The 26,192-nt window shown below is 39.6% G+C and overlaps 1 protein-coding gene across 8 annotated transcripts in view; it reads left to right on the top strand.

Moving 5' to 3' along the window:
• Positions 1-26,192, top strand: part of HERC1 (HECT and RLD domain containing E3 ubiquitin protein ligase family member 1) — a 222,225-nt gene that overhangs the window by 187,097 nt on the left and 8,936 nt on the right. For all 8 annotated transcript variants that reach the window (XM_055435446.2, XM_088839676.1, XM_088839675.1 and 5 more), the window contains exons 57-75: positions 74-179; positions 2,535-2,681; positions 3,013-3,114; positions 4,171-4,344; positions 5,596-5,889; positions 11,051-11,116; positions 11,291-11,416; positions 12,241-12,379; positions 13,373-13,554; positions 14,265-14,420; positions 15,140-15,262; positions 16,302-16,404; positions 18,243-18,412; positions 19,798-19,936; positions 21,859-22,028; positions 23,060-23,229; positions 23,503-23,668; positions 24,485-24,561; positions 25,330-25,582. In XM_055435446.2, the coding sequence (XP_055291421.1) occupies positions 74-179; positions 2,535-2,681; positions 3,013-3,114; positions 4,171-4,344; positions 5,596-5,889; positions 11,051-11,116; positions 11,291-11,416; positions 12,241-12,379; positions 13,373-13,554; positions 14,265-14,420; positions 15,140-15,262; positions 16,302-16,404; positions 18,243-18,412; positions 19,798-19,936; positions 21,859-22,028; positions 23,060-23,229; positions 23,503-23,668; positions 24,485-24,561; positions 25,330-25,582 (2,863 nt within the window). The remainder of the gene's footprint in view (positions 1-73; positions 180-2,534; positions 2,682-3,012; positions 3,115-4,170; positions 4,345-5,595; positions 5,890-11,050; positions 11,117-11,290; positions 11,417-12,240; positions 12,380-13,372; positions 13,555-14,264; positions 14,421-15,139; positions 15,263-16,301; positions 16,405-18,242; positions 18,413-19,797; positions 19,937-21,858; positions 22,029-23,059; positions 23,230-23,502; positions 23,669-24,484; positions 24,562-25,329; positions 25,583-26,192) is intronic.

Genomic DNA, 26,192 nt, shown 5'->3' with positions numbered 1-26,192 from the left:
TTGATTGCTGTTTGAAAATATTTTTACTTATACATATTGACATGTTTGGTTTTACGTGATCAAATTTTTCAAGTGGCTGTCAGAGTGGCTTAGTATGTGTTTGGCGTATTCCCCAAGATACCACACAGACCAGTGTGACTAGTTCAGAAGGATGGTGGGACCAGGAATCAAGTTGCCAGGTAAGTGTTCTGGTGTTTTTTCAAGACTTTATTTGAAACCTTAGATAGTATATGTTATCAAGTAGTCCTCCTATTTGGTATCTCAAACATCACGAATAGTTAGGGAAATGTGAATAATTGTCATACTTTGTGTGCTTTTTGAATTAGCTTTATTTATTTTTTGTAAGTCAGAGATACCATAATTACTTGTTAAGGGGAGATACTCAGTAAATATCAAGTGCTGATCATTTATGGTATATAATTGACACTACCAATAGGTGAGTCACAGATTGAAGGTTTTTGGTACAGTGAAGTAGGAACACCACAGGAGCACGCCTGTCCAAAGTATCTCCTACTGAAACCAGAATTCCATCTATAGAACCATTCCTTTACGTTAAACAGAGGTTAAAAATTAGAGCAGACAGGAAATTTCCTGGTGGTCCAGTGGTTAGGACTTGGCACTTTCACTGCTCTTGCCCCAGGATCAGTCCATGGTCAGGGAACTAAGATGCCAAAATGCATGACTTGGCCGAAAATGAAAATTACAGTAGATGCTCACAGAGCAATCTGGGTAAGTAACGTAAATTCACAAAGCTGGGAACTGGAGGGTATGGAGAAGGTAAAACACTACACACACACACAGACACACACACACACACACCCCACTACACACACCCCACTACACACACCCCACTACACACACCCCACTACACACACACACAACACTACACACACACATAACACTACACACAAAAATTCACAAAGCTGGGAACTGGAGGGTATGGAGAAGGTAAAACACTACACACACGCACACACACACACACCCCACTACACACACACACCCTCCCCAGTACACACACACACAACACTACACACACACACACAACACTACACACAAAAATTCACAAAGCTGGGAACTGGAGGGTATGGAGAAGGTAAAACACTACACACACACACAGACACACACACACACACCCCACTACACACACCCCACTACACACACAACACTACACACACACACAACACTACACACACACACAACACTACACACATACATAACACTACACACAAAAATTCACAAAGCTGGGAACTGGAGGGTATGGAGAAGGTAAAACACTACACACACACACACACACACACACACACACACACACACACACCACTACACACACCCCACTACACACACACTACACACACACACACACACACACAACACTACACACACACAACACTACACACACACACACACACACCACCCCTCCCCCCGCCAGGAGTACGTATGCTTCATATGCACAGCTTCATATAAAGGGCGTAACTGCCACAAGCTGATTGCCACCCTCTAGAAATGAGATCCTATTATTACCAGATTATCTAATTTTTTTGATAGAAACCAAAAATTCAGTGTTTTAAGTAAAATTTCCCAGTATTAAACATTGGCATCTGACTTGAAAATTCCTTAAAACCCTGGGTGGCCAGTTGAATTATATCCCTGAGTTGCCAGTTTGCAGCCTCTGTTGCTCTCTTTTTTGTTCATGATACAAATACTCCTAGAAAAAACACATTATGTCATTTTTGGGTAAATGAGTATATATGGTTATTATACTCTCTCATAACTAAAAGGAAAAGGGAGCTTAAAGACAGAAAGGGGTGCGGAGGGAGTGGATAGCTCACAACTAGGAAGAAAATACCACAGGAGCAGAGGTAGGAGCACTTGAGATAAATCTGATTTGCCCTCTCTGCTAAAAAGTAGCCCTTTGGACAAGCCTTAGCTATCTCGTTGCTAAAACCTGCAGAGCAAACACGAGATTAGGTTGAGATTAAAGGCCATGTGACAGACAGAACCATAACAGAAAAAGGAACCTGTTTGTATAGCACCAGCATATTCTATTCACAAATGTTAGAGCCAAAAATGAAAATTACAAAAAGCGAAATTTTAAAATTAAAACACTCATTAAAAAGTAGAAGTGGACTTTCCTGGTGGTCCAGTGGTTAAGATTCTGTGCTTCCATTGCAGGGGATGGGGCTCGATCCTTGGTCAGGGAACTAAAATCCCACATGTTTCGTGGCAATCCCCCTTCCTCCCCCCTGCAAAAGGTAAAAGTTAGAATTTTTTCCTATTTCTGAGGGATAATTGAAACAAATGTAGTCTGTTTGAAGAGTAGGGAGCTAGATTACAAGTACAACAACAACAAAAAAAGATGAAATAGCATCAGTGAAGGAGAACCAGGTTCATATCTTCTTATTTTCTGTCAGGCTAACCCTATGAGAAAGTTGTCCTTCCTTCTTCCCAACTTTATACTGAAATATAAAATTTCCAAGAATGAATTATAAATTGTTTTCATTTCAATATTTATTAAAAATAAAAATTAATTGCAGGATGGATACAGGAAATCAGTTGGAGCCAAGTGTGTTTATCAATTGCGAGGACACATCACCCCTGTCCGGACCGTTGCCTTTAGTTCTGATGGGTTGGCCCTGGTGTCTGGTGGATTAGGTGGCCTTATGAACATTTGGTCTTTAAGGGTAAGAGTATAGATGTTATTTTTTTATATTAATTTACATACATTATAAGTTAACCCAACCAATCTTAGGAATATTTTGTGTAATAATATCTTGAATATTGAAGAAACCCTTTTCAGAATTCTCTACCCTTTAATTTTTCTTAGTGATGTATTTTTAAAGTTCTTTAGAAAAGGCCCTAGAAAACTGGATAGTAGTATGCAGTTGGACATTGCCGAATTTAGCTAAATGTAGGTTTTAGAATAAGTTTTTGTGAATGTTAAGTATAAATTTAAAATGTAAATAATGGCTAACTAGTTAAGGAGTGTGTGTTGATGAATGCATCTCATTTTAGGATGGCTCTGTCTTGCAAACTGTTGTGATTGGCTCTGGAGCTATTCAGACCACAGTATGGATTCCAGATGTTGGGGTGGCTGCTTGCTCAAATAGATCAAAGGTAATTTTATAATTAAATCAAATTGCAAGTTGTTAACCTCTAAGGTATCTTTGAAATCGTAGTCCTAGGATCCCACTTTACAGAGGAGAAAACTGATATCCAGAGGGATTATTACTTGCCCAAGATAATGCAACTATCTAGTGGCAGAAGGAGAACTAGAACCTCGTACTCTTCTGTACTCTATACTTTGGGGAAAATGCTTAATTATTGAATGACTTTCCACTAGAAGTTATAAAGAGAATTTTTTACTTTCTGCCATGATTTTTGAGATAGGATTAAATTTTCTTAAAATAATTTTCCCTAAAAAGAAGGACTACCTCATAAACCTTTAACTCAAGTATTCAGAATAGATCTTGGCTTTCAAATTTAATGTTCTAGTAAAAAATACTAGCCCTCTTCTGTGAAATAATTTTGTGATGACATTATCTCTTACAGTCCATGGGGTCGCAAAGAGTCGGACACAACTGAGTGACTTCACTTTCACTTTATCTCTTACAATATTGCTTTTCATACCCCTAATGATTAGTGCCAATATTCTGCTTTGGTTTACATTTTATGTGGTTAAGAAATATTAAAATAGAGCTATAAACCTGCATGAACAGTCCTAGTAGATGTAAAATATAGAATCGAATCATAGATAGTAGTAGCCTGCATAGAATAAACCATAGGGCAGTGCTGCTTCTCCTGTAGATGTGTGTCACTCAGCAGAGTACTGCTTCCTCTAGTGTCCCTTTGATCATGTCAGACTGTTAAAATATACTGGATGATTTTGCTATAAGTCCTAGGAAATAGCAAATGATTAATGTTTCTTTAAGATGAATCAGCTAATCCAAGGTAGTTCACAAATTTTATAGTGATTTCTTATTCACTTGTCTTTACCTTAGACAAAATTTAGGATGTTTTGAAGTTCCTAGGCATTAAAAGTATAGCATAAAATATCTAAAAAGCAAAAGTATTTAATGCCATTGTTGGAAGGAATTTCTCATATATAAATGGTGGTAGAATTGTCTCTCTTTTATTTAAACAAATATCATGGCATGGTTTCTCTTTCATCAGGATGTTTTGGTCGTGAATTGTACAGCAGAATGGACGGCTGCCAATCATGTTTTAGCAACCTGTAGGACAGCACTGAAACAACAAGGTATTCTGGGATTAAACATGGCTCCCTGCATGAGAGCATTTCTGGAGCGGCTACCCATGATGCTTCAGGAGCAGTATGCATATGAAAAGGTAACTGATTACAGTCACTCTTACAGATATAAAGATGAGTGGTGCTTTGGAATTTGAACTGTAGCTTTGAATTTATCCCTTAAGAGTATGAGATCTGAGTAAAATAAGTGGGGTTATTTGGGCAGAAGCAAATGAAAAAAAGTCATGCCTAAAATTGTTATTCAGTAATCCTAAACCTGCTTTTACTTTATTTTAGTGAGAGTAAAATTTTTAAATAAACCTCATATTTGTATAGTGCTTCTGTCATTCTTTTTCAGATTATTTGTTCATTCAAAACCTCTTTAAACCCCTGCACTTCAGAGTACATCATCTTCACTTTTCTAACCCAAATACCTATTTTTGTGTGACTTTGCTATCCCAAAGTTGGGAGGTGGAGTGGATATGGGCATAGAGTGAATATCCTGACCACTTATCAGGTGAATCTTTGTGGAAAGTTCAGTGGAAGAGCTACGGTTGAACTAAATAAGTCGGGTTGTTAAATACTAGAATGGGAAATACGGAGTTTGGACTTCGTACCCAGGTCATGATTCTGTGTAACCTGTCTTCCAGCCCTCAGTAGTCACAGCAGGCTGCTCTGAAGCAAAGTTCTTTGGGGTTTTTTCCTTTTTTTTGTTTGTTTGCTTGTTGCTGTACTACACTGATCAACTGTTACCATACCCAGTTAATTTCAATGAGGTTTGCCCAGGTTTTCTTTTCTGAATCACTCAGTCACTCACAAAGTTGCTCTAGTACCTCTAGGGAAGACCGTGGAAGAAGACTGTCTTTGGTGGCTACCAGGGTTCTTTTGGTAAAGGAGAAAATGTGAGAGGGTACAAGTCTCCATGGTTCAATTTTCTGCCTTTTTTTGTGTGTTATTGTGAACTAACAACAAAAAACTGTAAAACTGTAATGAAAATATGCTAAATGCAATGTAGCATCTTGGATTGAATCTTGGAGCAGAAAAGGAACATTAGTGGGAAACACCATGAAGTTCTGTGATTTAGTTATTATTGTAACCAGTGTTAATTTCTTAGTTATAATTAATGTACCATGGTTCTATAAGATGTTAACATTAGAGGTGATTGGGGTTTTATAGGAATTCTCTGCACTAATCTCTTTAACTCTCTATGTGCCTAAAATTATTTCAAAGTAAAAAGCTTAAAAAAGAACCAGTAAAGTTAAAATATGACTCCAGGCTTTCAGAATGCAGTAGGCCAATTTATAACATTTGGCAGAGGCCCTTTAGCATCGTATCCCTGCCTTTTCTCTTAGCCTCATGTGGTTTGTGGAGACCAGCTTGTTCACAGCCCTTATATGCAGTGTCTGGCTTCCCTTGCTGTGGGACTTCATCTGGATCAGCTGCTGTGTAATCCACCAGTGCCCCCACACCACCAGCACTGCCTCCCTGACCCTGCATCCTGGAATCCAAATGAGTGGGCCTGGTTAGAGTGTTTTTCCACCACCATAAAAGCTGCTGAAGCCCTGACCAATGGAGCACAGTTTCCAGAGTCTTTTACTGTTCCCGATCTAGAGCCTGTTCCAGAGGATGAACTTGTACTCCTAATGGTAAGTGTAGTATGAGCTACTACTGTATGTAACTGAGATTGTGTTATATGGATGTTTAACAAATAGTAGACCAACAGTAAGTATTTGCTGGCTTGAATAGAGCAAGAAGCACACCCTTGCTGCTGCTAAGTCACTTCAATCGTGTCCGACTCAGTGTGACCCCACAGACGGACGCCCACCAGGCTCCCCCGTCCTTGGGATTCTCCAGGCAAGAACACTGGAGTGGGTTGCCATTTCCTTCTCCAATGTGTGAAAGTGAGGTCACTCAGTCGTGTCTGATCCTTAGCGACCCCACAGACTGCAGCCTACCAGGCTCCTCCATCCATGGGATTTTCTAGGCAAGAGTACTGGAGTGGCTTGCCATTGCCTTCTCCGAAGCACACCCTTAGATAAACTGAAAATATTTTCTTTCAGATAATCACATTCAGTCTGATAAAAGTTTTCTATGGTGACAGGGATTGATGATGAGAATTGTGGAGCTTGTATAAACTTGCTGGTTTTCAAAAACATCGTCCCATATTTTCTCATTTTCTTGTTCTTAGATACCTTGTTGGTACACATATATATCTGTAAATATATTTTAGCTTGTTTTCCTGGCTGTCTTTTTAGATTTATTCCACATATAGATTCTAAATTATTTCACACTTCAAACATGTTTAATAGAATATGAGAAGGCATTTTAGTTGTCATTTCTTTGTGATTGTATTTGAGAGTGTCTAGACACCGAACTGTGATAGAAATAAAATGCCTGGGTAGCTAGTGCAGGCCAGCAGTTGATCTAACAACCCCCTGACCTAATTAAGATTTATATAAACAAACATTTGAATATATAAATATATATACAATGTAAAACATTGTATGTTGTTCATATATTCAAATTCATATATTCATATATTTGAATATATTTATTGAATATTTATTCATTGATAAGTGAATTTATCAATTCATTTATTGAATATATTCATATATTCAGAAATATGTGAATTTAAGAAAATCAATTTGAGCAAACTCCGGGAGATAGTAAAGGACAGGGAAACCTGGCGTGCTGCAGTCCATGGGGTCGCAAAGAGTAGGACACAACTAAGTGACTAAACAACAGGAACGATCTAAATATAGATTATTTTAGTTAGGAAGTAGTCTTCTGAGTATTTTTCTCTCAAGTATGTCATATGTAGCTGAGGAAACTGAAGCCTAGAAAGATGAAGTGACCTGCCCACAGCTGTTTTGAATTCACAGGGGTGATGGCTCCTGCAAATGACCTTGTACCTGTGGATACAAGATTAGCTTTCAATCTCCAATGTGTTAGTGATAGTTGATAGTAAAAGTGTTTATCAGCTCAGTGCAGTTCAGTCGCTCAGTCATGTCCGACTCTTTGCGACCCCGTGAACCGCAGCATGCCAGGCCTCCCGGTCCATCACCAACTCCCAGCGTTTACCCAAACTCATGTCCATCAAGTCGGTGATGCCATCCAACCATCTCATCCTCTTTCATCCCCTTCTCCTCCTGCCCTCAATCTTTACCCCATCAGGGCCTTTTCAAATGAGTTAGCTCTTCGCATCAAGTGGCCAAAGTTTTGGAGTTTCCGCTTCAACATCAGTCCTTCCAATGAACACCCAGGACTGATCTCCTTTAGGATGGACTGGTTGGATCTCCTTGCAGTCAAGAGTCTTCTCAAGAGTCCTCTCTCAAGACTCTCACAGAGTCTTCTTTGAACTTCTCCACAGTTCAAAAGCATCAATTCTTCAGCACTCAGCTTTCTCTATAGTCCAATTCTCACATCCATACATGACTACTGGAAAAACCATAGCCTAGACTAGACAGATCTTTGTCGACAAAGTAATGTCTCTGTTTTTTAATATCCTGTCTAGGTTTGTCATAACTTTTCTTCCAAGGAGTAAGCGTCTTTTAATTTCATGGCTGCAGTCACCATCTGCAGTGATTTTGGAGCCAAAAAAAATAAAGTCAGCACTGATTCCAATATTTCCACATCTATTTGCCATGAAGTGATGGGACCGGATGCCATGATTTTAGTTTTCTGAATGTTGAGCTTCAAGCCAACTTTTTCACTCTCCTCTTTCACTTTCATCAAGAGGCTCTTTAGTCCTTCTGCAGTTCAGTTCAGTTCAGTTGCTCAGTCATGTCCGACTCTTTGCGACCCCATGAACCACAGCACGCCAGGCCTCCCTGTCCATCCCCAACTCCCGGAGTCCACCCAAACCCATGTCCATTGAGTCAGTGATGCCATCCAACCATCTCATCCTCTGTTTTCCCCTTCTCCTCCTGCCGTCAATACCTCCCAGCATCAGAGTCTTTTCCAATGAGTCAGCTCTTCACATCAAGTGGCCAAAGTATTGGAGTTTCAGCCTCAGCATCAGTCCTTCCAGTGAACACCCAGGACTGATCTCCTTTAGGATGGACTGGTTGGATCTCCTTGCAGTCCAAGGGACTCTCAAGAATCTTCTCCAACATCACAGTTCAAAAACATCAATCCTTTGGCTCTCAGCTTTCTTCGCAGTCCAACTCTCACATCCATACATGACAATTGGAAAAACCATAGCCTTGACTAGACAGACCTTTGTGGGCAGAGTAATGTCTCTGCTTTTTAATATGCTGTCTAGGTTGGTCATAACTTTCCTTCCAAGGAGTAAGAGTCTTTTAATTTCATGGCTGCAGTCACCATCTGCAGTGATTTTGGAGCCCAGAAAAATAAAGTCAGCCACTGTTTGCATTGTTTCCCCATTTATTTTTCATGAAGTGATGGGACCGGATGCCATGATCTTTGTTTTCTGAATGTTGAGCTTTAAGCCAACTTTTTCACTCTTCTCTTTCACTTTCATCAAGAGGCTCTTTAGGTCCTCTTCATTTTCTGCCATAAGGGTGGTATCATCTGCGTATCTGAGGTTATTGATACTTCTCCCAGCAGTCTCGATTCCAGCTTGTGCTTCCTCTAGCCCAGCATTTCTCATGATGTCCTCTGCATATAAGTTAAATAAGCAGGGTGACAATATACAGCCTTGACGTACTCCTTTTCCTATTTGGAACCAGTCTGTTTTTCCATGTTCACTTCTAACTGTTGTTTCCTGACCTGCATACAGATTTCTCAGGAGGCAGGTAAGGTGGTCTGGTATTCCCATCTCTTTCAGAATGTTCCACAGTTTATTGTGATCCACACAGTCAAAGGCTTTGGCATACTCAATAAAGCAGAAATAGATGTTTTTCTGGAACTCTCTTGCTTTTTCGATGATCCAGCGGATGTTGGCAATTTGATCTCTGGTTCCTCTGCCTTTCTAAAACCAGCTTGAACATCTGGACGTTCACAGTTAACGTATTGCTGAAGCCTGGCTTGGAGAATTTTGAGCATTACTTTACTAGCATGTGAAATGATTTCAATCGTGTGGTAGTTTGAGCATTCTTTGGCATTGCCTTTCTTTGGGATTGGAATGAAGACTGACCTTTTCCAGTCCAGTGGCCTCTGCTGAGTTTTCCAAATTTGCTGACATATTGAGTGCAGCACTTTCACAGCATCATGTTTTAGGATTTGAAATAGCTCAACTGGAATTCCATCACCTCCACTAGCTTTGTTCGTGGTGATGCTTCCTAAGGCCCACTTGACTTCACATTCCAGGATGTCTGGCTCTAGGTGAGTGATCACACCATCGTGATTATCTGGTCGTGAAGATCTTTTTTGTACAGTTCTTCTGTGTGTTCTTGCCACCTCTTTTTAATATCTTCTGCTTCTGTTAGGTCCATACCATATCTGTCTTTTATCAAGCCCATCTTTGCCTGAAATGTTCCCTTGGTGTCTCTGATTTTCTTGAAGAGATCTCTAGTCTTTCCCATTCTATTGTTTTCCTCTATTTTTTTGCATTGATTGCTGAGGAAGGCTTTCTTATCTCTCCTTATTATTCTTTGGAACTCTGCATTCAAATGGGTTTATCTTTTCTTTTCTCCTTTGCTTTTCCACTTCTCTTCTTTTCACAGCTACTTGTAAGGCCTCCTCAGACAGCCATTTTCCTTTTTCATTTCTTTTCCATGGGGATGGTCTTGATCCCGTCATGAACCTCTGTCCCTAGTTCATCAGGCACTCTGTCTATTAGATCTAGACCCTTGAATCTATTTCTCATTTCCACTGTATAATCATAAAGGATGTGATTAGGTCATACATGAATGGTCTAGTGGGTTTCCCTACTTTCTTAAATTTAAGTCTGAATTGGCAATAAGGAGTTCATGATCTGAGCCACAGTCAGTTCCCGGTCTTGTTTTTGCTGACTATAGAGCTTCTCCATCTTTGGCTGCAAAGAATATAATCAGTCTGATTTCATTGTTGGCCATTTGGTGATGTCCATGTGTGGAGTCTTCTCTTATGTTGTTGGAAGAGGGCGTTTGCTTGACCAGTGTGTTCTCTTGGCAAAACTCTATTAGCCTTTGTCCTGCTTCATTCTGTACTCTTGAGGCCAAATTTGCCTGTTCCTGCAGGTGTTTCTTGACTTCCTACTTTTGCATTCCAGTCCCCTATAATGAAAAGGAAATCTTTTATGGGTGTTAGTTCTAAAAGGTCTTGTAGGTCTTCATAGAACTGTTCAACTTCAGCTTCTTCACTGTTACTGGTTGGGGCATAGGCTTGGATTACTGTGATATTGAATGGTTTGCCTTGGAAACAAATAGATCATTCTGTCGTTTTTGAGATTGCATCCAAGTACTGCATTTCGGACTCCTGTTGACTGTGATGGCTACTCCATTTCTTCTAAGGGATTCCTGCCTACATTAGTAGATATAATGGGCATTCTGAGTTAAATCCACCCATTCCAGTCCATTTTAGGGAAATAGTAACAATGGGTAAAAATTAAGTTTGACATGATTGTAAAACTGCTCTTAATTTCTCATAATATTACCAAATTATTATCATTATTTTTTGAAAGAAGACTTAGTTGTTAGTTAACAACAGATGAATCTTTTGCAAAAAATTTTCTCAAAAAATGGCCTGGGAAAAAGGAGGGCTGCATTTTCATCTTCTTCCTGCTTGTAACTGACCATGTGATCTTGGGCTTCTCCTTTTCTCTTAAAAAAAATATTAATTTGATCATTTTTAAGACTTCTTTAAAAAAAAGAAGATAAATATTGATTAAGCAAAGTTGATCCTGATGTTTGCCCTGTCTTACAGGATAACAGTAAATGGATTAATGGCATGGATGAACAAATTATGTCTTGGGCAACTTCCAGACCTGAGGTCAGTAAAGAGGACAATAACTTTATGGTGGTTCTTAGTAACTCTTCTGGTTCTAAATGCTTATGTGTTTATACCCTGGTGTCCCCCATAGAGGCTTGTACACACTTAATACCCAGTAGATGCTTGTTTGAATGAGTTAACGAATCAGATTTTGATTTGTTTGTGGTTTTCTAGGACTGGCACCTGGGAGGTAGATGTGATGTCTACTTGTGGGGTGCTGGCAGGCATGGACAGCTGGCAGAAGCTGGAAGAAATGTAATGGTACCTGCAGCAGCTCCCTCATTCTCACAGGCCCAACAGGTAAGTAGGAGGGGAAAGAATTGGAGAACTGACAGTTCTGATTCCCTTGCCTTCAGTAGTTTACTTTGGGATAGCTTGTCCACTGCATAATCTATTGTGAGGAATCCAACAAAGTCATGATATAAAGCTTCTAAGTATAAGTTTTATAGAGTTTTTATCAGACTTAAGTTTTGTTAATATTCCCAAATTTTTCTTGTTTTCAAGTATAATGAAGTAACATCATGATGCTTTAACCCTGCCTAGCACATATTTATAGATGTTAAGATATTGCTAGTTATCAATTCTCTCTTTGGGGTCATAAGCCTGCTGGGATCTTTAGCCAGATTTCATGGATACCCTTCCCCTCTTCTGATAATTGTGGTGCTACATCTCCAAACTCTTCTTAAGGCTCCTGCTTTCACTTCTGTTCTTCTCTACCTCAGTAAGCCCCAAGATGCACTACTCTTTCTTGCAGATATCCCCTCCAGTTTCTGTTTCTTGGTGGTCTCCAGCCAGTCTTTACTGTTTTCCCATCACTGTTTCCTTTTTCTTCTTTTTCTCATTGTCTTCTTAAACTCTGCAAACTTGACTGAAAGCTCTGTAGATAACATTCTAAACTGTCTTAAATCATCAGATGAGCCTCATACATCTTTTAGTTAAGCAAGCAGTTTTATAATAATCAAGGGCTTGTAGGAATCCCATAGTTATGTCAACTCTTCCACTTTAGTGAAAGGATGAAAGAATTGATAAAGGTATCCTAGGTATACATGGAATCGTTTTAAATGTTTGCATGTTAAAGCTATGTAATAGAAGATAGTACATTTAATTTTGTGTTTTTACACTAGGTCATATGCGGTCAAAATTGTACCTTTGTCATCCAGGCCAATGGCACAGTGTTGGCTTGTGGGGAAGGAAGTTATGGCAGATTAGGACAAGGAAATTCAGATGACCTTCATGTGCTCACAGTCATTTCAGCCTTGCAAGGTAAAATTATCCTCAGTTAAAAGCAGATCAGAAACTATGGCCTGTTTGTAGGAATGCTTGATTATTACATTATAACTCACCCAAACCTTTGCTAAAATAAAGTCATGTAGGGTTTTCACTTATATTTATATTCTTGTTTAGGCATGTACAACCTTAATTTTCCATATTTTAAATTGTATTATTTTACAAGTTGTCATAGCATTGCTAGAATTCAGTGGTATAAATTGCTGTGTTAATACTCACTGAAGATTGTAAACAAATTCTTTAAAATTGCAAAATTGTAATTTGGTAACTACTACTAGCAGTAGTAGGGCTTCCCAGGTGGCTCAGTAGTGAAGAATCCACCTGCCAATGCACGAGACACAGGAGACATGTGTTCCATCCCTGAGTCAGGAAGATCCCCTGAAGGAAGAAATGGCAACCCACTCCAGTATTCTTGCCTGGAAAATTCTATGAATAGAGCCTGGCGGGCTACAGTCCATGGGGTTAAGTGCATAATGAATTCTTGAATGAATTCTTGATCTAAGTGTGAAGAGCACAACATTGAGAGTGGGAGGGCTTGGTTCCTGTTCAGTTCTATTACATCCTGCCTCTGGTGCCTCGCATCAGCAACTCGACGTCTTTGTGACTCAGTTTCCCTAGTTTTACAAGTGGTGATGATCATGTCTGCCTCATAGGCTCTGTGTGAAAATAGAAAATGAACAATTCATGTAAAGCACTTATAGGAGTGACTAGAACATAGTCCTTAGTGACTGGAATTGCTCCTATCACCCTTCTTCTGTTCCTTATCATCATCATCATTTTATGTTACTGCTCCCAAATTTCTAGGTTATGGCTACAATTTAGATTTAAAATTAAAGATAATTCTTTTTTATTTCTGTAGTACTGTTATGGTATTTTCTTTAATTCTATGAGACTACTTTGTAGGAGCTTCAACTAAAGAGGGAATTTTTACCACCCAGTGACTCTTGTTGCGTTTCTGCTCTGTTGCAGGCTTTGTGGTGACCCAGCTGGTGACTTCCTGTGGTTCTGATGGGCACTCAATGGCCCTGACTGAAAGTGGTGAGGTCTTTAGCTGGGGAGATGGTGATTATGGCAAACTCGGCCATGGGAACAGCGACAGGCAGCGACGGCCCAGGCAGATCGAGGCCTTACAGGGAGAAGAAGTGGTACAGGTTGGGCAGGATATGGATAAGTTTATCTTTGAATGTAAACATACTGGGTTTAGTTCTCAAGATTGGGTAATGAAAAACAGTAGGAAAAACATATTACTCCATCATAAAAGATCCAGTGTCTTTGGTGGTTCATAGTCATTCTTGAGTGTCTCAGGGGTTTAAATGGGTTTTGGTATTAGAATGGACTCTTTTCCCTGAACCAACTGATTGACCTAGGCCAGGGTGCTTCAGGTCTTTGTAAGAGGTGAGGTTTAACTCCTGTCCCACAGTTCTTGATCTACGGCTAAATGGAAAGCTTTGCTTTCAACCTGTCATTATTATTACAAAGGTTGAGTTTGTATACTTTTTTCTAGAAAATCAATTAGTGATCTAAAATAGTATTGTCAAATTTCATAGTACCTTAGAGTTTACAAAAAATTTCCCCATTCATTAACTCATAAAGTCTAGGTCATCTCTGTGCAGCTGAAGAGCAGCAACAGTTCTTCCAAGATGTGCTGTTTATCTTGGTCTTTCTGAAGATGATGAGTAGATCAGACTTGGCGGGAGCAGGAGAGCCACTTGGGTGGGTAGGACATACTAGTCTTGAAGATCCTGAGTTGCCAGTGAAGTTTATTTTAAAGATTATTACTGTATTAAAAACCCAAATGACTGATTTCTTTCTTAGTATACCCTCTTATTAACATTTTTGTTCTTATTGATTCTGTTTGTAGATGTCTTGTGGCTTCAAACACTCAGCAGTGGTAACATCAGATGGCAAACTGTTTACCTTTGGGAATGGTGACTATGGTCGTCTGGGTCTGGGAAACACCTCTAACAAAAAACTTCCAGAGAGAGTGACTGCACTGGAGGGATATCAGATTGGACAGGCATGGAATAAGTCAATAATATGTTCTATCTGATCATAGTTTCTTGTTTCCTCTGTGTGCACTTAGATACTATCCTTTCAGGAAGATTAGAATCACCAGTTGTACTTATCCTGATGTACATTTTGTTTGGCCTAATTGGTAATTGGTTAACAAATGAAAATCATAATTCAGGATGTGAATATTTCAAACTCCTCTTCATAATACAACTTGATATGAAACCTTTAAACAATATGGTAACTCGTGTTTGGTATCCTGAAAATAGATGGCTGAATTGCAGCGTATTGGTAGCTGCTGCTCTTAAGTAATAATTGTCCATGACCTATACATGTTGAGATTCTCTCTTAATGAAAAGAGGAGATAAAATATTATCTTCTACTATCTTTTATCTTTTATTATTCCTTAGACTGTCTCTGGTGTGAATGAGTATTTTTTAATCATATGTACTTTTTTCCTGTCTTGTGTACTGTCTAATTCAGAGTTAGCCATAGATATTTGGAAGATTTTTCTTTGAAGAAAAGAAGGTTGTCTTTTGTTTGTGAATGTTAAGAATATTTTCTTCATGACAAATATTGACTAACATATGTAAAACCCTGAAACCAATAAAAATCTTCTGGAAACAGAGCCAACTTTTTCACTGAAGTGAAGAAAAAGGGTCCCAGAAATGGGTATGTGTTTTAGGTATTGTGGTTGGCTTACTGATCACCCTATTCTTTCTCCAGGTGGCTTGTGGCTTAAACCATACGTTGGCGGTATCAGCAGATGGCTCCATGGTGTGGGCTTTTGGAGATGGGGACTATGGAAAACTAGGTTTAGGAAATTCCACTGCAAAATCTTCACCTCAGGTCAGTATTGTCTTTAATCTAGGGATGCAGACACCATGGTTTTCTTCTATGTCAGTACCTCTTTTTAGTTGGAAGTAATTTACTTCTTAACATTTTTGGTAGTTCATAATGAAATATAGAAGCTTCCTTTGCTTATTCTTAAATTTCTATCATTCTAGACCTTATTTTAAATAAGCCATAAATTACTAAACTGGATATTAAAATTCTGCAAGAACAAGCATCTGTCCTTGTCATGGACTGAATAGTGTAGGACTACCTCTCATATAGAGAAGAAATAAGTATAAATATATTCCCAGGATATCTTATGGAGGGAAGCATGAACAATCTTTTGTAACTCTACTTGTGGCTGCCATTTCAGCTTGTTATTACCACTGAATTATACAGGTGTTTGCCATTTTTAAAGCAATAGGAAAACCCAGTGCATAAACAATAATTTAGAGTCTTTATTCACATTATAGAAGGTTTCTTGGCTCTTCAGAACTCTTGTACAGTCCTTTTTATGTGGATTTTTCTAATATGTTTAACAAACAGCATGATTTATAAGTATTCAGTTTACATTCAACTTCAGATTTCACTATCATATGTAGTCTGTGACATCTTGATAGCTAGATTGGTAGTAGGTACAGAAGGGAAGGAAGCCCTCTCTGAAGAACATATAAAACAGGTATTGTTACCTCTGAAAGGAGAAAAAAATCTGACTGGGAGTAGCCTGTGGTTTTACCTGGTATTTTAGTGTTCTTTAAACAGCTATAGAGTTCTCTTTGGTTTATGTTGTGCAGAGCAGTGTCTCCACTTCACATAGGGTGCTGGGGGATTTTAGTCAAACATCCCATACCCACTATGGAACTCACCCAAATTCAGGTAGTCTGCAGAGCAGTATGAGAAAATAACATTTAGGAGTGTACATTTGACTGGAAATAGGTGAGTGACTATTAATATTTTTCTGGAAGATAGTCCTTGAGTTTATGCATACCAGTAGGCAAATTTGAGTGTTTTTCTTTTCTTTTTAAAGTATGTGCCTTACCCTTTTACTTTGCAGAAAGTTGATGTCCTTTGTGGAATTGGAATTAAAAAGGTTGCTTGTGGAACTCAGTTTTCTGTTGCGTTAACCAAAGATGGTCATGTGTATACCTTTGGTCAAGGTAAGGCATTTTCCAGGCTTTAATTATATTGCTTATTTTGTGCACACGTGTATTACAGAAACATGTGCCCTCCAGCTACATAGAAAATGCTTAAATTGAGTCACTTCTCTTTCTGGTGATGAGTGACCCTCATTCCCCAGCTACTTTTCAGTTCCTCTTTCATGATGTTTGCTGTTAAGACAAACTCTCCTCCTCATTGATCACCCCTCCTACCAGAACCTTTGTTCTTGCTAGAAGAATTCCTGCCAAAGCTTTCCCTTCCTCATCTCTGCTGCCTTTTTGCCTTGCTGCCACAAACACTGCCTTGACCACCAGAGCTCCTCTGGATCCTGCCTCACTTCCCAGCCCTTGCAGGGACTGGGGGTTCAGGTCTTAGGAATTCACAGGCATTCAGGATTCAAATCTTAAGTAAATCCAAATCCAAGCGTCCACAGTGGGATTCCCTGGAAACGTGTTCACTTTTGTAAGTGGAACTTCCTGGCAAGTTGTAGTGACTGAAGGGTGTTTGAGGTAGATGTGAGGAAGAGGAAGAAGTAAGCTGTGATTGAAGTTTCTAGTCTTGGAAGAATGTTGACACCACTGACAGGACAAGGGGTTGGTTTTGGGGAAAGAGATGAGCTTAGTTTTAGTCATATTGAATTTGGGCCATGTACTCTAGGCTACGTGGATGGAGAAGTCTGGCAAGTTACTGGGGATTTAGGTCTGAAATCTCCAGAGAGATTGCTTATAGAGATGTTGGTTTGCCTAATGGATAATGGTGTAGTTAAAGCCATATAAATAGGCTCTAAGAAACCCAGGGAGAGAACATGGGATAGAAAAGTAAGAGAATAAAACTCTGGAATGTGAGTAAAGGGCATATAAGCACAGGAAGAGGACTGAGGAGAGTTGGCTTTGAAAGGAGTGGAGAGACAGAGAGGTAGCCGGTGAGCCAGGACAGTGCAGTCTCTGAGGGGCAGGAGGAGCTGAGGCAACATTATCAGAAGGTAAAGTAGAGCTCCGTGGGCTGCAGCTGGAGAAGAGGCCGCTGCAGTAGGCAGTTAAGAGTTATTCATGGCTTTTGAGAGGTTTCAGTGCAGTGATGAGAATGGAAGTTAGGCTGCAGAAGGTGGCCAAGCCAAACAGCATGTTAAACAATAGGATCTAGCCTGCACTTTGTAGAAGTTTGGCAGCAAAGATAAGGGGAGAAGTTGACTGGAAATTTGAGAACAAGAAAAGTTGCATGATGTGTTTTCTTAGGCTGCAAGAACTTTAGAGCCTTTGTGACTTATGTGCAAGTCCTCTCAAGTATGAGGATGCTATAGGTACCTCTTGGTTTGAAGTAAGCTAATCATTTTACATTTAATTTCATTTATTTTTATGATTAAAGGAGATTGTGACATTTTGCAAAGAAGCAGTTTTAAACTTTATCCACTCAGAATCCAGTATGCCGCTAAGTCAGGTCAGTCATGTCCGACTCTCTGCGACCCCATAGACAGCAGCCCACCAGGCTCCCCCGTCCCTGGGATTCTCCAGGCAAGAACACTGGAGTGGGTTGCCATTTCCTTCTCCAATGCATGAAAGTGAAAAGTGAAAGAGAAGTCGCTCAGTCATGTCCGACTCTTCGTGACCCCATGGACTACAGCCTATCAGGTTCCTCTGTCCATGGGATTTTCCAGGCAAGAGTCCTAGGGCACCATTGCCTTCTCCGAGAATCCAGTATACCTTACCAGAAAACCAGTTTTTGCCCCAGTGAGATATATATGTCATTGTCATACCACCATAGACATTAAATGACTCATTAGAAATTAAAAAAGGACTATGGTGTACCATCCATAAATGTCCTTTTGCTATTTTTTCAGATCGCTTGATAGGCTTGCCAGAAGGGCGTGCTCGCAATCACAATCGACCACAGCAAATCCCTGTCCTGGCTGGAGTGGTCATTGAAGATGTGGCTGTTGGAGCTGAACACACACTTGCTTTGGCATCAACTGGAGATGTGTATGCCTGGGGGAGCAATTCAGAGGGGCAGGTAAATATTTACTTCACTGCTGCTCTCTCATGTCTAGAAATCTGACAAAATTGTTCATTTGGCAAAGAGATAAGCTAGAAACTCAAAATATCTACACAAGGCCTTAAGCACATCACTGTACTCTACATCAGATTATTTGGAGTCCAGTTGTGCGTATCTCTCTGTTGCTTGTGGCCTAGTAAATGTATCATTGTTGAAAGATAAATCTGGTAATACAGCAAATATAGTTAAGGGGATTAACTCAATTTATGTGTGTGTGTACACACTGAGAAGTGCCTGGTACATAGTAAACAGCATTTTATAAGCATGTGGTGCTATCATCATTAATCATCATCATTTTCACTACAGTAATAAGAGAGATTACGTACTAGAAGCATCAGTTGATCTGAAAAATGGAAAGAATAAAACAACAGTACTTTTATATTTTATGATATGACAGTGTACAAAGTATATTTGTGTTTGTTCAGAAGGTCGTATCACTCCCATTATGCAGAGCGATAAACCGAGCCTATAAGAGATTGGCAAAAGACTCAAGAGGTTGATGTGTTCAGCCTATCCTGTATGTGGAAGAGGGATGTACTTTGGTGGAGGAGGTCTGAGATGCCTACTACTACAGTGGCTTTCAGCTCCACACTCCACATGCAGAACCACGTCCCCTTTCTCTGTAAATCTGCTATACTTATGGCTGCCTCTAGAACCAGCAGCCCTCAAGTTCAAGGTCCAGTATTATTCATAGTAGCCTCATTTTGGCTCTGTGGTCCCCTCATCATTATATTAACAGGTGGGGAAGCTGGTCATCACTCTGGTTGCACATTGTCTTAATGAGAAGAGAGTTGATGTGGGGACACCTTTGGAAGGTCCTTGGTGGACCTTGACATTATCCTGCCTGATGATGTTGAGGTGCTCAGTCACCAAAACACTGGGTGTCCTAGTTAGGCCCTAAGAATAGAGATCTGGAGATGAGAATTTTATTCTGTGTGTATTTTTATAATTGTTTATTTACTGTTACACAGGCAATCTATGTAAAAATCAAGAAATCAGTGTATCTTGAGTAAAAACTCTAGTGATCATTCTGTTATGTATGTATTTTTTAACTTTCCAAGAATTTATTTCCTGTCTAGAAGTGGAAAAAATGTTTTCAGTCATTGAGACTCCTCTGCTAGATTTGGAATGGCCTCGTTGCACCTTAATTTATAGGAGACAGTAATGAGCTATAAGGATCATTCTGATAGAGAAAATCAAAATTAGCTTCATTATTTTGATATTGTTGCTTGATACAGATAGTAACTTATTTATGTCTGCTACCATCCAAGACAAAATTTTATCTTGGCTTCCTCTCTTCCTCTTTCTAATTGAATATCTGAGTATTTGTAATTTATTCCCAGCTTGGCTTAGGTCATACCAACCATGTTCGAGAACCAACCCTGGTAACAGTTCTGCAAGGGAAAAATGTTCGGCAGATCTCAGCTGGCCGCTGCCACAGTGCTGCATGGACAGCACCTCCTGTCCCGCCGAGAGCACCAGGTGAGGGAGGAAATAGCTGTGCTGTGGCAACCTCTCTTTCACCCCAGCTGCACTGTCTGCTTGCCAGCTTCACACTGCATGCAGGCACCATTCTGAAGCCGTCAGACCTTCCCCCACACAACCAAAGCACTCTTTGTGCTACAGCACTGCAGATGCTTTCAAAGCAGGCATTTCTCCTACAGACTTCATTACATAGCAGTCCCTCTCTGCTCCCCAAAAGAAGAAAACATATTACTTAGGCAAGCAAATTTATAATTTTAGAACAGCAATGAAGTATTTTTTATATGTAAAAATGATGAATTATAGCTTTCTAAGGCATGCTGTTAATAAAAATGAAAAACCCTGAGACCACTTGTCAAATTCTCCACCCTAGTCAGTGGTTTTGAAACATGATGCTGTCTGTACATTGGCACAGCAGAAAAAAAAAAAAAACTGTTACCATTTTGCTCCAGTGATGGGGTATTTCTATCTTGTGGGTGTTTTGCTCTTAATTTATTATGAAACCTTATAGATATACAAAAGATATAAAGAAAATTAAATGCATATCATTCCCCACAAGTGTAACCATTGCCTTAAGTATGATATTTATCTTCCTATGCATTTCTTCATATTTGGGCTACCTCTCCCATAGACCATCAAGTCCCCTCTGGTATCTGAAGCACTAGAATGTCCCTGAAGTGACCTTGTGCCTGAGAGATGTTTTCTCATCCCTTTTTGGTGCCCCCTACTTCTTAGCCACAAGTCCTTGGGGAAAACTCCCCATACCGATTGTTTTCTCTTAGATACCCTTAGAGAGCAAGGTAGGCCTGCCAAGTAGATTCCAAACAAGAATGTTCTAATAGAATGAGCAGTGCTGCCAGGCCTCTGACAATTTCAGGTTCTCAGGGGCTTCTTCAGCTTCCAGCAGGGTTTTCCTTCCAGTTCAGGACAGAGACAAGACAGCGTGGTGGCTAAGGATTCAGGCTCAAAAACCACATTGCCTAGGTTGAATCCTCCATTTAGGAGCTGAGTGACCCTGAGATTCAGTTTCCTTGTCTATAAAATGAGCATAATAATAGCACCTATTGTAAAGAACTGCAGGAGTAAATGAATCAGTTCTTATGAAGCTCTTAGTGTCAGGCACATAGAAGTACTCAGTAAATGTTTGTTTAGTCACTAAGTCATGTGACTCTCTGCGACCCCATGGACAGAGGGTGTCCATGTTAGCTTTAACTAATAGGAAAATACCTCTGAGAACTGAACTATACAAATGTTTATTTGCAGGAAATGCAAATAAGTTGAGTATCTCATTCTTAGAGTTTTGTACATTTCTGTAAGAGGATACCCATGGATACAGTCCTTGTAGTCTTTGCTTCTACAGAGCTTATTCTTTAGTATTAAACCTCCATGAATCATGTACTCGTATCTTTCATTCTGTCATGTTAACTTTCTGTCAGAGCCCTCGTAAGTGTGCGAGGGGGTTCTGCTGAGTTTCTTATTTCCGTTTTCCAGAACTTGCTGTCTGGTCCTGGTCCACACCTTGTGTTATTATGAAGATGTCAAGAATGAAATGTTATTGAATGTGAAAGAACGAATTTGTGTTTTTTGTTTTGTTTTGGGTTTGTGTATGTGTGTGAAGAAACTAAGTCCTTAGTTAAATGGGAAAGTAAATTAAAGGAGAAAAAAGTAAGTTTCCATAATGATAAATAAAAAAGATGTTTTACAAACCAACACTGGTGCATCAAAAATTTAAGATGAATTGATGGATAAAGGAATTGATAAATAAGTGATAAAGTATACATAGCAAAATATTAATTGTAAGTGGTGGGAATGGGTGTTCCATTATATACTTGCAACTTGTGTATGTGTTTGAAAATTTTCAAAATGCTAAAAATGAAAACAATGCATTTTCCTTTACAACTGTGGATTTGTGTTCTGGGCAGGTGTGTCAGTGCCTCTGCAGCTGGGCCTGCCCGATACGGTGCCCCCCCAGTACGGGGCTCTGAGGGAGGTGAGCATTCACACTGCGAGGGCCAGGCTCCGGCTGCTTTACCATTTCTCTGACCTCATGTACTCGTCCTGGAGGCTGCTGAACCTCAGCCCCAACAATCAGGTAATGCACTGGCTTAGGAAGCGGTGCCCGTGCTGTGCTCACCAGGTCCCTGGGCCTTTTTTTCAGCCTTCGGATACTTCCTCCATGGCTAATGCTTTTAGCACCCAGGAGATCTAGAAAAGGCAACAATTCTGTTCTCATTTTATTGCTAGATTAAGGATGATCCAGATACAGGTTATCGTGCTGTTGGACACAAAATGGTCTTCCTTCAGTGTTTTGGTTTGTGGAAAGTTCAAGGAAGTGTGAATGGTTAAGCATGTATTTTCTACAAACTGTAGTATATGATTTTAAAACTTAAGCACACGAAAGTGTTAATACCTCAGTCAAAGGGGTTATATAAGTGAGTGTGAGAAACTTTGGAGACTTCTTGCTGTCCTTACAAATGAATATACCCTGTGGAGGGGTAGTGGGGAGATAAAGTGAATTTGGCTGATTTGATTGTCTTTATAGAACAGTCTAGTAATGTAGAAAGAAAGCAAGCTGACTGTGTTTGTTTAATGTGTAGGCATGCCTGCCAAATGTGTATTAGTTTGTAAAACTGTTAGTCAAAAATCCTTTTGGTAACCCAGTTATAGGTGTATGAGAGATATGAGAAATCATTGTTAGAAATAGATAATCAACCTGGTAACAGGATACTGTGCAGCACTAACAGAATGTTAGCATCCTGTTTACAGTTAATGAGAGAAATGTTTATGGTATAAATTGAAGTGAGAAAAACAGAAAATTTATATAAATAGTACAATCTTGAAAATGTGGAAAGGAAGGCAACTGGAAGGAAGTGGATGAAAGTGTTAATGGGGCCATCTCCATATGGTAATATTAGGGATGATTTTATTTGTGTGCTTATGTGTGTGTCCTTTTCTGTATTTTAAAAATAATAATCATACTTTATCAGAAAAATATTTTGAATAAATTGCTAATAAGGGCTAATACCCAGGTTTATGCTTTTAAAGTGCATTTCTAAAAGTGACATGTTATTTCTTTTAAGCCTTAGATTGTACCATTTCTGCTAAGCTTACTCTCTGTTACAGAATAGTACGTCTCATTATAATGCTGGAACATGGGGCATTGTGCAGGGACAGCTTCGGCCTTTGTTAGCCCCAAGAGTCTATACCCTCCCAATGGTGCGCTCTATAGGAAAAACCATGGTTCAAGGCAAAAACTATGGACCTCAAATTACTGTAAAGAGGATATCAACCAGGTTAGCACATTATGTATGTATGTTTCATTAACTGGCATATTTTGAGATGGACTTACTACTGCCTAATCTCTGTGAGCCTTTGCTTCCTCGTTTGTAAAGTAGAACAGTAATAGCATTTTATGTCAGTACCCAGTATAATTACAATGAGACTAGCACAGTGTTTGGCTGTTGTTAAGCTGGCCTAATCCTTCACTGATGGGAAAATATCTTCAAGTGACACTTGTGGTGATCTGGGAGCATTATATTTTATTCTGTTTTCTCTTTCTTTTAAAGAGGACGGAAATGTAAGCCTATCTTTGTTCAAATAGCAAGACAAGTAGTTAAACTGAATGCCTCAGACCTCCGTCTGCCCTCCCGAGCCTGGAAGGTTAAACTAGTTGGAGAAGGTGCTGATGATGCCGGAGGAGTGTTTGATGACACAATTACAGAGATGTGCCAGGTATATTCATGCAGTGTCCCCTGCTGAGTTGTCCACTAGGATGGTGGGCATTTTACTGTTTCCAGTGATGACTGTGGCCATGTTTTTATAAATCTAAACAAGAATTCATCTGTGATACTTACATAAAGCCATGCTATTAGTAATGTATATGTGAATTATTACAAGGGTTTGTGAAATGCTTCATGAAGATATGTTTCTGAGTTAGTGCCAGCGCTTGGCCATCTACCAGTGACTTACCATTTGTTGTTCTGTATAACAGAGGAAACAGCAATGACACATATGTACACTTCTGTAACAGACAAATCCAGGACCACTCATGTGCTCCCATTTACTTTGGTCCTTTTAGAACAAAGAACAGCCAGGCTCCAAGGAAATTAGAAAAACAAATCTTAAGAGTTTGAACAAGTCCATATTTTAAGATCTACAGTCACAGTTGTGCTTCCAAATCAGCTCTGATCCTTCCAGCTTTGCCTCGGATCAGGATTTTTTCTGATAAATCTGTATCTAAAATAATACTTGGCTGTCATTTATTAAGTTTATTTGAATATCACTATACCCTGCTCAGAGATACCCCAGCTCGGGCCCTGGATTGGCTTTTTCATCTTTATTCTGTGTACTGCAGGGCATTTTCTCCATGAGGGGTTTCTAAATTCATTTTAAGTTACAGCCACAAAAATAATTACAGAAACTGCTGTTTGTCATATAGCATTATAAGTTCCTCAACATTCTCTTTTCAACATGATCTTTAATGTTAATTGGTTCATTTTCTTGATACATTTAACTGTATTTCTAAAAAAATTGTTCATTCTACTACAGGAGCTTGAAACTGGTATTGTGGACCTTCTTATACCATCTCCCAATGCTACCGCAGAAGTGGGTTACAACAGGGACAGGTAAGGGCAGTCAGCAAGTGTTACTGAATGTCTGCAGTAATAGTGTACATTTACTGTATGCTAGGCACTGTTCTAAGTGTTTTACATGGATTATCCCATTGAATCTTCATTATAGCTCTAAGGAGTGGGAACTGTTACTTTTCTCCTTTCACAGATAGGAAACTGAGGCACTTACATCATGACTTGTTATTTATTATGAGACCAACTGACTTATAATATAGAGGAATAGAGGAAGTGCAGACTTGAAAATGAAACCAGACTTCTTTTGTATTTCTGAAGGCCCACATGGCCTTCCCTCAGTGAATTAAAATTCATTAAAAACCTTTGAAATGCTATGCAGTCACAGCAATTAGTATTTGCAATCATGTATTGTTCCTGTGTTTGTCAAATTTTGAATTTTGGATCCTGCTTCGTGGACTTGTAAATGATAAATGATTTTAGGAAATAGGGCATCTTTGAGCAGGTAGCTTAAGGACTAATAGAGCATTCACTCACCGTTTTTATGGTTCTTCAAAGTAATTCAAAATACGGTCCCTGTGCCATCTAGAACAACAGCAGTAGGCCATATGTCACTATTGAACACCTGAAATGCGGTTACAGGAGCTGAAGAACTGAATTTTAAATTTTATTTAATTAACTTAAATATCTGCATGTGGCTAGTGACTGCCATATTGGACAGCACAGGTCTAGACTAATGCTTTAGCTGTTTGATAACTTGTTTCTAATAGAAATGAGGACAACTTTGAAGTATTTCCTTTAATTCTGCAGGTTCCTTTTTAATCCTTCTGCCTGCCTCGATGAACACTTAATGCAGTTTAAGTTCTTGGGAATCTTAATGGGGGTTGCCATTCGCACAAAGAAGCCTCTGGACCTCCACTTGGCCCCTCTGGTGTGGAAGCAGCTATGCTGTGTCCCACTCACCCTGGAAGACCTGGAAGAGGTGGATCTGCTCTATGTGCAGACTCTCAACAGCATTCTTCACATTGAAGACAGTGGGATTACTGAGGAGAGTTTCCATGAGGTAAATCCTGGCTGGTCCATGTTTCTGCCGGTGTTGACAAGAATTTTCCTGTGTAAAACTCAGATATAGCCTTCCGCTTGCTGTCCAGCTGACCCATGCCATATACCATTGCTATACTTAGCAGTTCAACCTAGAAGTTTAAATAGCTGCTAACAGAGTCAGCTCCAGCACTCAGCTTCTGCTCCTTCCTCTTTAATCCATTCTCTGCTTGTTAGAGTGAAGGACAAAGAGAACCCAGAAGGCCTGGGATAACCAGAGTTCATCAAACCTGGTTTGGAGACAGATTCAACTGCATTTTTAATGAAAACCAGATGAGTCAGTACTCCCTGCTCATCAAGTAGCCCAGCAGTCCCCGACCTTTTTGGTACCCACCAGGGACTGATTTCATAGAAGACAATTTTTCCATGGATGGGAGTAGACAGGGGGTGATTTGGGGAAGATTTAAGCACATTACATTTATTATGCACTCTATTTCTATTATTATTACATCAGCTCTACCTCAGATCATCAGGCATTAGATCCTAAAAGTTTGGAACCCCTGAAGTAGCCTAATCAGCTATCTCAGTTGCCTTGTCTTCATCCAAGATTTCTGATGTTGTTGATGTTTTGC

Source organism: Moschus berezovskii, chromosome 9, assembly GCF_049115385.1.
Source record: "Moschus berezovskii isolate FMDL1 chromosome 9, NW_MosBer_1.0, whole genome shotgun sequence".
Taxonomy (NCBI): domain Eukaryota; kingdom Metazoa; phylum Chordata; class Mammalia; order Artiodactyla; family Moschidae; genus Moschus; species Moschus berezovskii.
Note: the sequence above shows the minus strand (reverse complement) of the source record. Positions and strands in the feature narration are given on the sequence as shown.